Genomic DNA, 17256 nt, shown 5'->3' on the forward strand with positions numbered 1-17256 from the left:
GTGTTAACCCGAGCACACAGTTCCCGGGTGGACAGTGAGCAGCACCATGTTTTACAGCAGGTTCGACTCAACAGCCACTGAGATGCACCCACTCCTGCCCTGTTCATCCTCCCCTAAGCTCACCAATTCCTGAAAATGGTCCTTCAGATGCTGCTGTTGCACAAATCCGTCCTCCTGGGCCCCGGAAGTCCTCCCACCTGAGCCCATGGTTGGGCTTCACAATGGTCCTCTCGTTGAACTTATTACTCTTCTAGCATGTGTGTGTCACATATTTCCATTTGTCGGTGCCTCGCATGCCACCCAAAGTCCAAGCATGCTTTCAAAAGTGAAGCACACATGCAGCTTTAGGAAACAAAAAATCTTTATTAAAAAAATAACTTACAAATTGAGAGAACACTCCGTTCCCTTTGTTCATGGGTTTTCAGGCGGAAACATAACTCTACAATACGGTCCATGTCACAAACTGCATTGCTGGGCAGTTTTTGTTCCATATCCTGTGCTGGCGTAAGAACACCACACAGATATAAAACTATTGTAAATAAAACATTTCAGCCAAGACCAGCATAAATTTTATATATATATTTATATATATATAATTTCAAATCAGCTAACAATTAATTGTCATCCTTAGTCAAAACTCGAGTCCAGCTAATCTGAGGCCTACAAGGTCTGAAATACAACAGCACCACGCCTCCCATACAATATTTAAAATATATTTAACTTTCAAATGCATTTATAAGGTACATCCATAGTGAGAAAATAAAGTCTTAAAACTTAAATACAAAAGTTACCAAGTAAAAACTTGAGGAAACACAGAAGATTCTACTGTACAGAAGTTGATATGAGCCTGTCCTGATGCTGGCTTTAATACACAGCTCTGCCTGCCGCCAGCCGTTGGGATGAGCACCCAGGTGACAGCCACCTTGGCTGGAGAATGAGAGACAGGAAGCATGTCACACGCCTCTACTTCTTCATACCACTCAAGCAACCAGACCCAACGCTACATTGCTTTCTTCAAGAAACCACAGGGCCCAGCGCCCTACTTATAACACACACACGCCCCCACACCTCTGCGGAGCGGTCACTTGGTGTTCTGTTCCAGGGCAGAGTACTCTGTCTCTGACACTCTGGAGGCATCAATGAGCTTGGTGAGGCCCGTCTTGGCTGAGTACTTGAAAATGAAGGCCTTCATCAGCTCATACCTGTAGTTGCGGTTGATGAAGCTGTAGAGCACGGGGTTGACACAGCAGTGCACCAGGGACAGGCACTGTGTGACATGCAGAGCTGTGAAGAGCGCATTCTCCAGCTGGCAGGTGAACGGGATGTAGTGCAAGATGGAGAAGATGTCCAGCAGGACCACCGCGTGGTATGGCAGCCAGCACACCAGAAAGACCACCACGTAGGAGAAGATGATCTTCCGGCTGCTCTGCTTCTCCTGGTCACCTGAGGCTGACATGGCTCTGGCAAGCAGGAAGTAGAAGATGGCAATAATGGTGAAGGGAACGGCAAAACCCAAGATGACAGAGACCAGCTCCATGCCGATCAGCCACTCCTTGATGCTGTGCTCGGGGTAGAAGGACCGGCAGTAGGTCTCGTTGTTGGAAGCAGATGTGACTGTCTTCAGGTAGTAGGTATCAGGCAGGGACACAAAGAAAGCCAGCAGCCACACCAAGATGCAGACAATGCGGCGCGCCATCTTCTTCTTATAGCTGGAGGTGCTGGTGAAGTAGGTGATGGAGAGATAGCGGTCCACGCTCATGCACGCGAGGAAGAAGATGCTCCCGAAGAGGTTGATGGAGAAAATGAGGTGCGTGATCTTGCATGTGAGCTCACCCATGGGCCACTGGTTATGCTGCACGAGACTGACCACCCAGACGGGGATGGTGATGACGACCCACAGATCTGCAATGGCCAGGTTCAGGATGTAGCAGTGTGTGTCGTAGCCTGTGGTCCTGGCCTGGATGTTCACCCAGACCACCACAGAGTTGGCAATCATGCCGACCACGAAGATAAAAATGTAGGCGAATGAGAGTGTGTACAGCAGCACACCCTTGTTGGGCATGCTGGCGCACTGCACAGTGTCCACCACGATGCAGTCGCTGCTGTTGCAGGGCCAGCTGAGGTCAGAGTAGTTCCCAGGCTCTGCGTAGTCGAACAGATGCACGTCCATGGTCTGGAGAGAGCGAGCACGTGACCTACAGCGAAGGCAACAGGAGGGGTAAGACAGGCAAGATCATTTCACTGTTCTCAGGTCTCAGTCGAAACACTCTCCCGGGGCACTGAGAACGCTCATCTGTTTGGCTTTTGCTCTGTAATGTCTTCACAAAGGAAGGAGAAAAGAAAACAACCACTGCAGACTGCAAGAAAGAAAAATCAAGCACACCCAGCTGAAGCTACACGGGGCTGGAGGGAGGCTGTTATCGAGGCATCAGCTTGGCTGTGTCCTGGGTGTGAAATCAACATTATACAGGGGCCAAAGAAGTGTCAGACAGTAGAGCCCTGGCCACAGCAATGCTGATGGCCTGCCTGCGCACAGCAGGAGCCCACAGAGCCATTTTACTGACATCCCCAAGAGCGGCAGGGTTGATTTGCTCCTGGCATGAGAATCACAAGTGTGCTGCTTTGGTGTCTTAATGAAAGCGCTTCAAGTCCTCTTCCGATGTGCATTTAAAACGGGACTCTGTTTTCAGCCTTTCTGCAATACCCATCTGCTAACCTGGATCCTCCCCGGGTCTTCTCCGTTGCCCTGAAGTGCTAGCTTGTGTGGAATGCTCTGCCATAGGATTGTACCCTGAACTCACAGACTCTGAGCTTGCTGGGAATTTTCAACTGAGGGCAGCCAGCCAGCTGCCTCAAGCTTTCGGCCTCCGCCTGAGTTTCTATGTCTTTCTTGCTCAATTGACTCAGGAGCACTGTGTGCCAAGACTCAAGGCACATAAGCCACCAGCCACCTGCTGCATCTCTGGAGGGCTGATGAGCCCTGTTGATTGATGTCCCTGCTGACCTGCCTGACCTGAGGCCAACACTCTTAGCTGTCATCATGTCACACCTAGTGAGAATTTGGCCCCAGTGTAGCACTGTGCCTGGGGTAATTTCTCCACAGACACTGTAGAAACTGCAGGGAGCTGTCTTCAATCACACATCTGTCCATGGTTCTGGGACAATCATCCATGTCATCCCAGCCAAACCACACTGAATGACTAGAGTGGACAGGCATCCGGTCACATGATGGCAGCTATCACCGGTGATGGCTGAAACAGCGCCAAGCCTGACTTTCAGGTTCACTTACGATGGACCCCAGGTTACGCATGAGAACTCTCATGGGACAGCAGTCAGTGGGTCAGTGCCCAGGTGGCTGACCCCCAGGTATGAAAAACCACGGAATCCAGGATTGGACCTTTCTGGGTTAGAATTATAGCTTCTCAGTCACATCTAAGCTAAGATTTAACCACTGTGTCTGCTGCCCCAGGGTAGAAGGACACAACTCCACAAAACTTCACCTCCAGGACACCTGCCAGAAGTGGAGGGTCACAGGACTCTCCAGCTAAAAGTGGCCAATTACCCCCTCTCCCTTAGCAAAGCCCAATCTCACTAACCTGAATGCCGGCAATGTGCTCTTAGTAGTGTTAAGTACCCAGCCGAGGGGGAGTCAAGAGCTGGAAGATGAGAGTTACTCAGAGTGCTTTCTTCTTTAAGACAACAGCATTGAGACCTTGAAAAGAGGTGACTTCTGAGGCCACCTATACCCCTCCCCCAACCCAGAGCAGATAACCCAGCCCTAAACCCGAGTTAAAGCAAACTGCTCCCGGCTCAGAGAGGCCCCATCCAGAGGGCCTCCCGTGGTCGGAGAGGATGATGGTTCTCAGAGATGCACTGGCAGGTGGACCCAAGCCTGTGCAGGTTAGAAGGTGCTGGTTTTGTAGCCCTGAGAACGACAAAAGCACGCTGTCAGGACTACAGAGAGTGCCTTCCAAAAGATGGGGCCTCAGTGACTTACAGACTAGCCTCTGGGAAGAGTGTCAACCCCAGATTACCTAGAACTGCTATACACACACACACACACACAGAGAGAGAGAGAGAGAGAGAGAGAGAGAGAGAGATACACTAACTCTCCACTCTGAACTCATGACTTGGAAGGAACAAAGTAAGAATTCTGTCCTGCATAACTCCAGGGCAAAGATTCTCTTTTATTTTTGTTCTATTTCGTTAAAATAAGACACTTGAGCTGGGGTGGGGGTGGGGAGTGGCACATTCCTTTAATTCCAGAAATCAGGAGGTAGAGGCAGGAGAATCTTTGTGAGTTCATGGCCAGCCTGGTCTACAGAGTTCCAGGACAGCCAGGACTGTTACAAAGAGAAACCCTGTCTCAAAACAAACAAACAAAAAGGCACATGGTGGCACACACCTATAAACCCCAGCACTCAGGAGGTGGAAGCAAAAAGGTCAAGAGTTTAAGATCATCCTCATCCAGTATGGACAGGTCATCCTGCATGGATTACAAGAGACTTGGCTTAGAGTCTGTGCCAGTCTCCTCTGACCCAGAGTCTCTTCAGAGGATCAGAGATTGGCTAAAAGACAATCCAAGGCCCACAACCACGTAAAAGGAAGGATGGCAATGGGGACCAGAGAGTGCTTGACTGGCACTTGTTTGAGCCCTTCCTTGACCTACTGGTCCAGCCTATGGCTTCAGTAGCCACAGTCGTGGGGACTGAAAAGAAAGAACTGGCTCCAAGCCTAGACTGCTTGACCTTGGGTCCTGAACCTGTTCTCTTGCTCTCTGCACGTCAGGAGGCAGCCCCTTGCTCCCACCTCCCTTGCCTTCGGTGCCCAGGCATGCGTAGTGCCATGCAGTGCAGGGGACAGAAGTGCATCCCTCCACTGTGCCTGCAGAATCAACTCTCTGATTCTCATGTTCACCTGCCAGTCTTGGCTTTTCTTGGGTTCTAGAGCAGCAGTGGACTTGGGGACCGCCATCCAGCCCTTTGGCTTCTGGCTTTTATCTTTGGGAAAGAAACCTTGGTTTTGTGATCATTGGGTCCCAGAATCACAGCAGTGTTTCAGGGGTAGGCACAGAGCCCCAGCCCCAGCCCCACATCTGTCCCTACTTCCGAGGCTCCCTGGCACTGTGGAAAGTCTTAGGCAGGGAAGAAGCTGTTATGGTCCTGTTCTAAGCTGGCGACTCCTCCGGGCACCGTGACTACCAGTCACCTACAGTGGGCATCACACACCCCAGCCAGGTGACAAACTCACCCTGACCACCCACCTTCCCCCTGATCGGATGTCCCCTCCCTACTGTAGAAAGCTGCTGGAGACCAGGAAGAAGGCAGCAACCAGACACTCTCTGCTTCAAACAGGCAACTAAAAGAAAACAAAAGCAAAGATGTCAAAGGGCCACCTGCCGCCTGACCTTTGTCATTTGGACATCTTTCATGCATTAGGTTTTAGAAACAAATAGATTCCAGGAAAAGAGCCAATGGCAGGACAATCCATCTTCTTGGGGACAACAGAAGCTGCATGTCACCTGGGTGTGGTCTGCAGTCATAGAGCCTATGCAAGACATCAGGTGTGTGCCCTCCTAACACTAGTAATACCTGCCCATCACCGACGACATTTCTTGCTTATCCCTCAGCAAATGACCTGCAACCTTTTTTTTCTGACAAAAACAGAATCATGACCCAGTTAACCAAAGGAAATCCACCCAAGTTCCTTGGACTCCAATCATCCTGGACAAAGCTCCCAGAGACATCTGAATGTGAAGGCCAGTGGAGGGAAAGGAGACTCCAGGGACCTCCCGCATGGGGACCTGGATGCCCTCCAGTAGACACAGGGGATTCCCGGGCAGTTCATGAGGAACCAGTTACATTCCATACAAATCTGGATGGGCAGGCCCTGCTCCTGGAGTCCAGAATTAAAGTCTCTTGGCCATCATGACAGGGCGATCTGTTTGTGTTGGCAACGAGGGGGGCTGACAACCAAGGAGACCACAAAGAGGTTTCTTCACCTTGCCCAGTCACCCACTGCTGCAATCAACCCTGGTTCCTTCCCTGTTGTCTTCAGGCCAGAGGTGAAGAGCATTCAAAGTCCACCCCTGGGAAGGCCAGAATGAAACCTACTGCAGATGCTTGCGGTGTACTGCATCTGGGTAGAGGATGCTGGGGGCAGGGATAAGCAGAGCCTCAGGATATGACTTTACAAGTCTGAGAACCTCTTCCCGATATACCCTCATGTTCTCAAGCATAGGTTATCTACTAACGTGACATTCGTTTGCCAGCAAAAACCTGCTGGCAACAACAGTGGACTAGTTCAATAATGCAAGGTACATCTAATCTGTGGACTACAACACAGCTGTGATGAGAGGGAAGGGCAGTAAATGGCATACTGTTAAGCAAAAGGCAAAAAGCAGATGCTCTGCTGCTGCAGGACAATCCCACTGATGTTGGAGAAAAGGCAAAATCATGAGTCTTTTTTATGCAAATGCATGCATAGAGACCCAGACAAAGATGTGCAATGGGAGTAAGACTTTGGGCGGGGAAAGTAAATAGAGGGCAACTGCAGAGACAGCCTTGTTATTTTTATTCCAGAAACCCCCCCAGATTTGGAAGTTTACCTCAAAATTACGTAAATTTTAGCGGAGTAGGCAATGAGCTACTGACATCAAAGGTTTGTGTTCAGCTTTTCTGGACAGGAGACATTACTAAAACCGAGAGCAGGAGTGTCTGATTGGGCTCCTTCTCCAGAGGCTGACTCTTAGCTCCTTCACTCTTGTCTGTCAGTGACTTTACCCATTACCTGCACACAAACAGCACCCACATCTGTCCAGCTCTCCCACAGGTCCACAGCCTATCAAGTGGTTCAGCCATGCCTCTCAGTGCCAATGGCCCAAGATTCCTCCTCGTGAAGAGGAAGACTTTTCCTCAGAAGTTTGTCTCGCTTCTAAGGTTGCCTACTCTCCATGAAATGTCCTGGATAATAACAGCCAGCGGCTGGGAGCCGCCTGCGGCATCCAGCTGTTTCCCAATGGCGTGCCTAAGCTCCCTAGCATGCTGGGGCGGCACCAGAATTAGAGTCTCCACATTTAGAGTCTCCATGGGGTGGTGGTTTGGGCTGCAATCCATATGTCCTTTTCCCCAGATAGAACCTTCGAGAGACTGCCAAGTGTGTTCAGGTGTCTGGCTAAGGTTCACCAAATTGCCTCAACATGTTCACCACATCCCATCGGAGACTTGAAGACCCTTCCCAGCCTGCCTGTCTCACGCCTCCCTTCCACGGCCTGCACATTCCACTGCACCACAAAGCTGTGCACACTGCTACCCTCTACACCTCCTCCCCACCTCTGTTCAACCTTCATTCACCTTTGTTCAAGCGACGGAGCAACGTGGTGGCCTGCTAACGCGGTCAGGCACGCTCCAGGGAGGCTGGCAGCCTGAGCAGCACTGTGCCTCCAGAGACACTCAGCTGCAACCCTTTCCCAATGGTTTCAGTCCCTCTCTTCTCGAAAGCACTGTGCTGGGGCAGGTGAGCATGTCAAACTAGGACCACCTCCCCCAAGCACCACCATCATAAACAAGGCCACCAGGAAGGCATAAAGTCTTGGCAGCCTCCCAGACATGGGTACATCCTTCAGTGATAAGGTGGGGTGCCTTCAGGAGAATGGAGGTAAGTCAGCGATGTCACAGAGGTGTTGCTGAGAGGTGAGAGACGGTTTCTATGAAGAGAATAGAGACCAGAAGTGGGCCTTGGGCGAGGAGATTTGGCCTTAGCCCATCTATGAAAGTGCAGGTTTGGAGAAAGGTCAAGACTTTGGAACAGAGAGGGTTTAAAGACAGAAGTGTCACATTGTTGGGAAGGCCTGGTCGACAGAAGTCAAGGAGGGGAATGTGGCCCGAGCCCCAGGCACTTCTGGAGAGTGTGGACTCAAGTCAGGGGTGACATTTGTCCAGCCTGCTCACTCTCTTCACCTCTGGAAACCTACACCTAAATTAGATGACATCCACCCAGGCAGCTCTCCATGGCCAAACGCTAGTTCTGAGTGCAGAAAGGGGCTCGGTCTATCCCCTGGTACAGAGCCAATGGGAAACAATGCTGTCTTGACCACACATTCACTGTGGCCCTGAGTGACCTTACTTCATAAGTAAGGAACTGCTTTGAATTATTTGAGAACTCAAAAAATAATAAATACAGAGAGAGAAACCCCCACACCCTGATTCCGATACAGGCTACCTATCCCCAGGGCTCTTGGCTGAACTTCCCACCAACACATAAGCCTCTCGTACTGTGAGCACTCACTGACATAATGAATGTCCCATCCAGAAACCGGATCAGAGCCATTGTGTTCAGTAACCCAAGGGAGCAGAGCCGCATCTAGTATTGAGATCTAGACGTCCCTGTGCCACACAAAGGCTGCCAGCTGGCAGGATACAGCCAGGGCCTGCACTCCCACCAGCTTAGGACCTGGGCAAGACAATGGAAGGTCCAGGGTTCCCAAGTCCATGCTACGAAAGCTTAGGCTCTTCCTGTATACCATCCTCCCTGGGTATCAGAGACAAGAGGAAATCTGGAAGATGCCAGCTATGGAGCGGACACAGCCTTCAAATCAGCTTCCCATGCTGCCCAGGGATCTACCGACAGCACTTCAGGGCCACCTGACATCGTCTTCTCCATCTGGCCCATCTGTGGGCTAGAGTACAAGAAACCATCCACTTCCAACCTACGTGTCCTCTGCAAAACTGTCACCACAAAACTCCCACAATCCCTGGCGTGTGCTTATAAGAAACAACTTTTTTTTAAGTGGAGTTTGGAGGAACACAGGCAACCTATCCCCTTTTTAAAACAATTCTACATGAGTAGATTTTTAACAAGGAAGGCATCAGCTAGTCTGTGCAGAAAATGTCCTTGCCTACCACCAGGTCCCATCTGTTTCTTTCTTCAGGCTGTTTGTTTCCATTGTAATAGAAGATAGGTGTCCCAGTGCCTGGGGACTCTGAGAACACTCATTGTAATTCTTGATTATAAAGTTTATCTAAACACATTAGATCTCAGTTACAAGACTTTTTGTTTGTTTATTATATATTTATTTTGAGACATGGTATGTATGCAACATAACCCAAATTGCTGGCCTCAAACTCACAGTAATCCTCCTGCCTCAGCCTCTGAAGTTCTGGAATCACAGGCACCTAACCAACCTAACAAGCAACAAGAAACATTTTAATGCCCTGTCAGTCTGTAAGAATCCCTGGTTGCTTAAGTTAAAACTACAAAAGCCTTTGGGCCCAAATTCCATTCTGTTTGCTACAAAATCGCTGAGAAAAAAAATAAAAGTTCTGAAATCATTGAGGCCCTTCCCTCCTCCCTCAGTGACTCTTAGTTTATAAAGGAGCAGCTCTTCAGCCTCTGCTCTGTGAAACTTCAACCAACTTCCCTGTGCAGATTTGAAAATAAGAGCGCTCTGATTCAAATCCTCACACAAAAAGCCACTGTTCTGATTAACCAGGGTGTTTCATGGTTTTTTTCTTCCTTTCTCTCTTTCTTTCTTTCTTCCTTTCTTTTGTTTTTTCTTTTTTTTTTTTTTTAAACTAGAAAGCCTACCCTTGGCCGGCTCTGGGCCTGATTAGAAATCATAGTATCTTCTTAGATCCCTAAGGACTTCCTATTAATACTGGATAAGCTCACTTCCAAAGTCCTGACTCAGTTAAGCCCAAGCACGCTGCCATGTAACTTTCTGGAGCTTTAAAAATATGTGTGTGACTGCAGTGTGCATACACCTTTAAAAAACAAACTGGAGGAGCGCTACAGGCAGCGAGCAAGCACTCTGCTAACCCAGCTTTTACACCTCTCCTTGCAGACAGCTCCCTCCTGCCCCTGCTGCCTCCTGGAGGCAGCTAGGAGCTCAGAGGATAGTAACATTCAGGGTTTACAGCTCAGACTTGGGGAAATTAGAGCAAAATGTTTCCACGCTGGAGCTTGTGCACAACTCCCTCCCGGTAGAGTTTTCCTTGTGTGTGTGTGGGGGGGGGGGGAGCTCCTATTCAGATGGGAGAAAGATCAGGGCTTTACCCATTTAAAATCTGCAGAGAGCCAAGCACAAAGAGCAGACCCCCCCCCTTTCTGGGGTCCTACCCATTTGAGCTTCACATTCTCCTGAAGTAAATAAAGACGCACAAAGCCAGCATCTGCTCTTTCGAAGAAAAGCAAAGTTTCCGTACTGGCACAGCACAGACTGAGGTCTCGGGGATGCTACTGCCCCAGACACCTTTAAAAGATGCTCGCTCCCACTCCACTTTGAAAACATTAATTAATCTTGTTTGTGAGCAAATGAATGGGGAGAGACAGAGAGAGAAAGAGAGAAAGAGAAGAGACAGCCAGTCTGCCTTTCACAGTGCCTCGTTCTAGCAGCCAGCAGCCAGGAGACTTGGCTGCCCACCCACCCCGACCTCACTGCAGTCCTCGCTCCCAGCCACCCGGTGAACCTTTAGGCACCCTAGCAATACTCGGCAACACTCACAGTTTACTTGGAGAGTAGAGTTAAATTACAAAATACTAGACCCCCCCCCCATTAAAGTTAGACAATACTTTTCTAGGAGAACAATACTCAAAATTAGATTAGCAGAGATGCAACGAAGAGATTAAGATAAGCAGTTGCTAACATTCCCATTTCCAACTTCCAGAATTCAGGAGAATTGCCACCCCCACACACAGCCAGAGCACTGAGTTTAAACCCATCCTAGACTCAGAAACGCTCTGTCCGGATGCAGTCCACTGGAGGACACCTCTGAATAATCACATGCCCTTCTTGAAGCATGCTTCGTGTTTTACAGCCAGTTCTATCTACTTCTGTCTGATGACCAGAAGTAGAAGAGGGTTAACAGTGGTACCAAACTCACCCCTACGCCAGCTTTGGGCAAGCTCAAGGGGGCATTCCACGTTCTCTGAAAAGTTCCTCTGCTTCCTGGAACTTAAGTACTCCCAACATCAAATCAGAGTCCAGTAGCAAACACATACACACACACACACACACACACACACACACACACCCACACACACACACACCGAGATTTCCCTCCACAAGTGACTAAACTCAAGTCCTCCAAATCAGGAGCAGTCAGTAGTTTGTAATGCAGGCATGAAGCATGCAGTCAGCCTGAGCTTTCCAAAACAGACCTGCAGGTTCTAAAGCTCAGAGATCCAAGAGTTCTCAGAGAAAAATAAGAGAAAAAAAGAAGAAAAAAAACATTTCCGGTAAGAACAGGAGCCCTGCCCTTTGCTGCATGGCTCAGCAGAGCTGTCCCCAAGCACCGCTTTCTCACCTCAGGACGGCGGGGGCTGTGGTGTGCCTTCCTGGCTGTGAGCGCTGCGCGGTCCTCCGGTGCTGAGCAGTTAGTAGCAACTGAGATCTCCCAGGCTCCGGACTTGCCTTTTATACACGCTGCAGGAAAGCGCCTCTAGGTGGCAGTTTTGCAACCCTCTCTCCCCTCCTCCGCTCACAGCAGCGCGGGCGTGCAGACTTGTACACACGCACACGCCCTCCCCTAACCCTCTCCAGGTTGTTGTTGTTTCCTGCGCAAACACACTCTTGTGAGCCCTTCCTCGGCAAAGTCTAGACCCCATGGGGGGAGATGTCAGCAGAAGAAAAACCAGAAGTCCTAGTGCTCTGCAAAATGATCAAATACTGATCCTGTCTCAGGTAGATCTTTAATAATCTCGTGAGCACCCGGAGTTCCTTTGAATGCCTGTAGCTTCAGGGAAGACTTTGTTCCCAAGACAAATTACTCTGAACTTCTGAACTTCGCTGTTGATTTGTCAAGCTTGCTCTTTCTTTGTCGATGGCTCTGGAGCAGAAATCACACTTGGAAAAGGGAACAATTAATCGGCCCCATACCGCCATCACCCTTAAGTGAGGGGAAAGTGCCTTTAGGCTGGATTCCACTGGAACAAAGTCCTTGAGACTCTGTGGAGACCTCGTTCCACAGGGCAGAGCAGTGCCAGTCACTGATAAGGTCTTGTTGCAATTGAGGAAGCAACCCTTGATCGCCACGGTGAGGATAGCAAACTTTTGTCGCCACCGTCCTAGTCGTTATCACAATCTACATTTTTATCTAGACGCTCATTGTGAAGATTCCGAATGAAAATGTGTCCCTTGCAATGCTTCATTTAGTAAAAGCAAGCATAAAATGACTTTGTTTGTTTTTACTTTTAAAGTAAAAAATCGAGACGCCTGCCCCGGGGCCCCCACCCTCCTCCTCGGAGTGGTGCTGGCGGCCACTCCGCTCTGCGGTTCTCCTGGACTTGGGGAACGCAGGGAGGCGTGGGCTGTGCGCGCTTTCTCCTGCCCTAAGACTTGCCGAGTCTATTTTTCTAAGACTCCCGGGAGTGACTGATGAACGCAGAACCCGAGGCCTCCGGGGTCAGGGTCTCGCTTAGGTTAGAGAGCTTCGATCTGGCGAAAAACCTTAACAAAAGAGATGGTTTGTTTAAACAGCCTTGCACTTTCCTCCTGGCGGGGCAGATCCTGCTCAGTGGGCTCCTGAAGAGCACACCTGCTTTCCGGGCTGTGGGTGGGGTCTGTGTCTGCCGAGTAGAGTGAGATGGGGGGGGGGGGGGGGCGGGGGAGCGCCGGGGGGGGGGGGGGCCTCGTTGGGGGGGGGGGGCCCTGGGGCCTGTGGGCGGGGTCTGTGGACCGGAGGTGGGGTCTGTGGTCTCCAGGGTGGACCCGGGTCTGGCTAGAGAGGGCTCAGTTCTGTGGCCGGGAAGACTGGTCTGAGGCCCCAAGGGGAGAGAGGTCTGAGTCAATAGGGAGGGTCGGAGAGTCCTACAGCTTAAGGCAGGGGACCTCTGAGGCCTCAGGGTCAGAAAACGGTTTGGGGCCTCGGGAACCAGCCGAGTCATCCTGCCCCATGTCTTCTAGCTTCCATTCACTAAAGACCGGGCGCGATTTGCTGGATAGCAAACCGCCCTAGTTTGAGACGCCAAAGCGCCTGCGCGTCGCAGCCGCCCAGGCCCGGGGCCAAACCCTCCGCAGGGAAGGCCCCTGGCTGCCTTTGTCCAGAGCCCAGCGCTTCCTTGGAGCGAAGCAGAGACCTGCCCTCGTGCGGCCATCCCAGGATATCCACAACCGGGATCCGCTTCTCACCGCAAGGCACGGGACCAAGAGCCAACCACAGAGGACTGTGTTCGCCCTGCAGGAAGTGCCCTGGCTACAGCTGAGCCGTATTGATCAGTCCATGCACTTGCTAAGGAGGAAAGTAATTCTTTAAAAAGGCAAAACGTATGGAACCGGCCCAACCACTACAGATGGCTCCGGCCCTTGCTGGAGAGTCCTGACTCTGAACTCCCGGAACTTGTCTTTTCTCAGAAACGACAGTGAGGGTAGGTAGATAAGATGGCTCAAGCGGCAGAGTCGCTGAAAACCATACGTGATGATCTGAGTTGAATACCCAGGACCCAAATGATGGAAGATGAGAAATAATTCCCAAAGTGTCCTTGGACCTCCATGTGTTCACACGTGTGTGTGTGTGTGTGTGTGTGTGTGTGTGTGTGTGTGTGTAGGAAAAAAGGGTGAACATGGCATAGGCCATGTCTTTGAAAGCATTGATGTTCCCCAGCCCTAGAAAAGATTGTCTTGGAAAAGGTAGGTATACTGGGCCGAGATGAAACATGTCCTATTTAACCTCTCCCTCCTTTGGTCAGGGGCCCATCTGGTGACTCAGAACAGGACAAGACAGGTTCAGGACACTGTCCCAACTGCCCAGAGCTCTCCTCTCTGATGCGACAGGCCTGGAGTGCTGAGTGGGAAGTGTGAGTGTTCCCACTCAGCTGCGCCCAGCTTCCTCCCCACACACACCTAGGCTCTGAAGCCCATACAGCAGCTGCTGCCTTAGGAGCCCCTTCTCCTGTGAGCATTACCTCCTCCTGCCTGAATGCAACAGATCACCCCTGGAAGGGCCAGGGCTGTAGCAGGCTGGATCACGCTCTCAGCCTGCAGAGAAGGATCAAACTGTTGAGTTACTGTGAATGTGTCCGGAGATCCTCAGGCAGCTGGCCCGGGGACAAAGTATTTCAGTGTCCTTGCCTTGCCATCATCCTCCCATGGCCAGGCAGGACAGGGACGCTTCCTGCTGGACAGGACATGCTCCCCACAACCTCCGATTTACTGCACTACAGATCCCTTTCTTAGAGGTAAGATCAGCCAGTTCCTAACCCCTAGAGAATATCCCAGCTAAATGGTCCAGACAGCTCCATCCTGGAACTGACTCTTGGGCAACTCTCCTCAGTTGAATGACTCAGTCTCTGAGCGCCAGGTTGCCTCTTGTAAATGGACCCTCTATTTTTGCTGGGTACCAGTCAAGATTCAAGGAGCAAGTGCCTGTCCAGGATACCCAAGAGAGACCCAGACAAGCTCCCCTCCTCCTCCCACCTCTGTAACAGCCCAAACCTTGTGATATGGAACTCTTTAAGGAATACAGGACTTCATTAGTCAATGCTACTGACACTTACAAACCTAGAAATGAGCCCAGCCATAAGCTAGGTGCGAGCCTGCCCACTGTCTTTCACTCCTCTGAGGCCTCCCCCACATTCTTCCGTGGAGTCTTCACAGCCGCTCTCATCTCACTCCTGTAATGAAGAGGTTGAGGGCCAGAGAGCAGGGAGCTGCGAATGAAGAGGAGCCATGCAAAACCGTTTTTGTCTGACTCCATGGTGCATCTTTCTGCTCAACACCCACAGAAAAGCAAATCTTCAAAACAAGATAAGAAAACAAGTGTGAAACATGCATTGGGGGCTGGGAGGTGGCTCAGTGATAGTGCCTAACAGTTAGCATGCCGAGGACTGGGGTCCATCCCCCGCACTGAAATAAATAAATAAATAAATAAATAAATAAATAGATAAATAGATAAATAAATAAATAAATAAATAAAATATGCATATTAAAACAAGTCCATAATTATAAAGTAGTGAGTTTCTTAGGCTGGCACTCTACAGCAGCAAGCTAAGAACTGAGGACCAACTCCTTAATTAAGAAAGGTTCCCAGAAGGAACTAGTAAGCAGAGAGGGAAAGATGCCCAGGCGTATGAGTCCAAGCACAGCACCTGCTCCATGTGGCCCTCTGCAGCCCAGGCAAGAGAGCAATGCCTAGTACCACATCCTCCAGCCACTGTGTAGCAGCCAAGATGGCTATAGCTACCTGCAATTAGATTCTCAGTGATCAGTGTCTTTCCCTGCCTGGGCAGCAAGCCTACATTAAAACTTACAGAGAAACTAAGAGAGGTATGGTGACCAGGGAGCACCATGGACTTCTATGGCATGGATGGTATGAGTTTTGCCCAGAATAGGACTGTCCTGTAATCCTCAGACTAACCTGTGTCTGCCCCAAGGCCGTTGTACCTGACCCTCTCCCAGAGACTGCTACATGGCTTCCACCTTATTATTCGGAGGTACCTTAAACACAATGTCTTGCAGGAGGTGGGGTGGAGGCTCTTTGACATTTGTTTTGCTCATGTCCACCACTGCCATGACAAATTACCAAACAAAAGCAACTTAAGGGATGAAGGGTTGATTTGGGCTCATGACAGGATTAGTCTGCCATGCTAGACACGAACGGAGAGTGTGGTGTGCTATGTTCACATCCTAAGAGAACTAACAGCAGGGAACTCCAGCTGGAACTGGGGTTGGGCTGTGACCCGGTTCTTCCATATAGGTCCTGCTTTCTAAATGTCCCACAACCTTCTGAAACAGGGCCAGCAGACAGAGACCAAGTGTTCAAGCATGTGAGTCTGTGTGGAATGTTTCATATGAAAATACCATCAAGGCTTTTGTCAAAGCATCCCATGCCTGGCTCTCTCCCAGCTCTGCTTCCCTCATAAAATGTGTATCGTGTCCAGTGTCACCAGTTAGCTGTCTTCTTTCTGCAGAGAAATTTCTCACTGTCCCACCGATGCTGCCTCTCCATCCATCCGTGTATCTCTTACACACATGCACACATAGACACACACACACGCACACACATAGAAACTGTGCTGGCTGCTCACCAATGCTATGTATATGAATCACACCAACAGAGCTTGGTCAGGAATCAGCTGTCTTCCTCCCCTCTCTCTGTTTCACCACTGGCTGAATCATGAACTAGGTTGGAGACGGGGAGCTGGTAAGAAAGGGTGGAGCTAAAGGTTTTGGAAGACCTAACACTTCCATCTTAAAAACAAGTAAAGGCTCCACAGGTGTGGTGGTTTGAATAGGTGTGCCCCCACAGACTGTAGGGAGTGGCACTTTTAGGGGATGTAGCCTTGTTGGAGTAGGTGTGGCCTTATGGGAGGACGTGTGCCACTGTGGGGGCAGGATTTGGGGGCTACACCCAGTGTTGCACACAGTCCCCTTCTGCTACCTCTGGATTACAGTGTAGACCCCTCGGCTCTGTCTCCAGCACCATGTCTGCCTGCATGCCACCATGCTTCCCACCGTGATGATAATGTACTCAACCTCTGAAAGCATAAGCCAATTAAACATTGTCCTTTGTAAGAGTTGTCATGGTCATGATGTCTCTTCACAACAGTAAAGCCCATGCTACGATAGTGGGCAATCCTTACGAAGGACTTCGGGCAGGCAGTAGATCTTACACATGTGGGGAGGTGTGCAGCTTCCTTGGTTATGAAGTCACAGGATCATCCAATGGCCCACCCACTAGAAAGTCCATCTTTAAAGCTGCATATATTCTACTAAATGAACACATACTCTTTCTTCACCTATTCGTCTGCCAAAAGACAGTCCCATGACCTCCACACATTGGCGACTGAGCAATGGCAGTGTTCTGCTGAACTTGATAGAGGGGGAACTGTGTCAAGGTCCTCACCACAATTCCCTCTGCATAAGAACCCAAACCTGATGCTGTAAAAATCTAAAGTAGAAATGTGGTAGAAGGGAGGGAAGGCACAAGGTCTTATGGGGAGTAGAACACCGATACACAGGCAACAAAAGCTAATATAGACAGACGGGACTGAGCCAGACTACAAAGCTCTGCACAGCAAAGGCTTCAGCTACAGAGCAGCCAGCCACCAGCAGCCAGCAGATGTCAAGAGATTTGCAGACTAGAGGCCTGATAACCTGTAAAATGTAAAAGAAACTCCTACAACCACAATACCAAAAGAACTAATAGCCTAGTATCAACACAGACTCAAGAATTAATTGAACAAGCATTTCTTCATGGAAGATGAACAAGTGGACAGTGTGTGTGTGTGTGTGTGTGTGTGTGTGTGTGTGTGTGTGTGTGT

At 50.0% G+C, this 17256-nt stretch overlaps 1 protein-coding gene across 2 annotated transcripts; it reads right to left on the bottom strand.

Moving 5' to 3' along the window:
- Nucleotides 1-343: 343 nt before the first annotated feature.
- On the bottom strand, nt 344-11392 carry Ackr3 (atypical chemokine receptor 3). Of its 2 annotated transcripts, XM_055617079.1 has the most exons (3): nt 11304-11392; nt 5294-5358; nt 344-2195 (listed from the first exon to the last, which is right to left on the bottom strand). In XM_055617079.1, exon 3 carries the CDS (start codon nt 2168-2170, stop codon nt 1082-1084), a length of 1089 nt encoding a protein of 362 aa, XP_055473054.1. In that variant the 5' UTR covers nt 2171-2195; nt 5294-5358; nt 11304-11392; the 3' UTR covers nt 344-1081. The 2 variants fall into 2 exon arrangements, with proteins under 2 accessions (XP_055473054.1, XP_055473053.1); XM_055617078.1 differs by lacking the exon at nt 5294-5358 and having other exon boundaries at nt 11304-11391.
- Nucleotides 11393-17256: the final 5864 nt, after the last annotated feature.

Source organism: Psammomys obesus, unplaced genomic scaffold (genome assembly GCF_907164565.1).
Source record: "Psammomys obesus unplaced genomic scaffold, mPsaObe1.curated_primary_1811, whole genome shotgun sequence".
Lineage (NCBI taxonomy): Eukaryota > Metazoa > Chordata > Mammalia > Rodentia > Muridae > Psammomys > Psammomys obesus.

Bases quoted from the DNA above. Each gene is read 5' to 3' on its own strand.
- Ackr3 (XM_055617079.1), bottom strand. From the start codon at position 2,170: ATGGACGTGCATCTGTTCGACTACGCAGAGCCTGGGAACTACTCTGAC.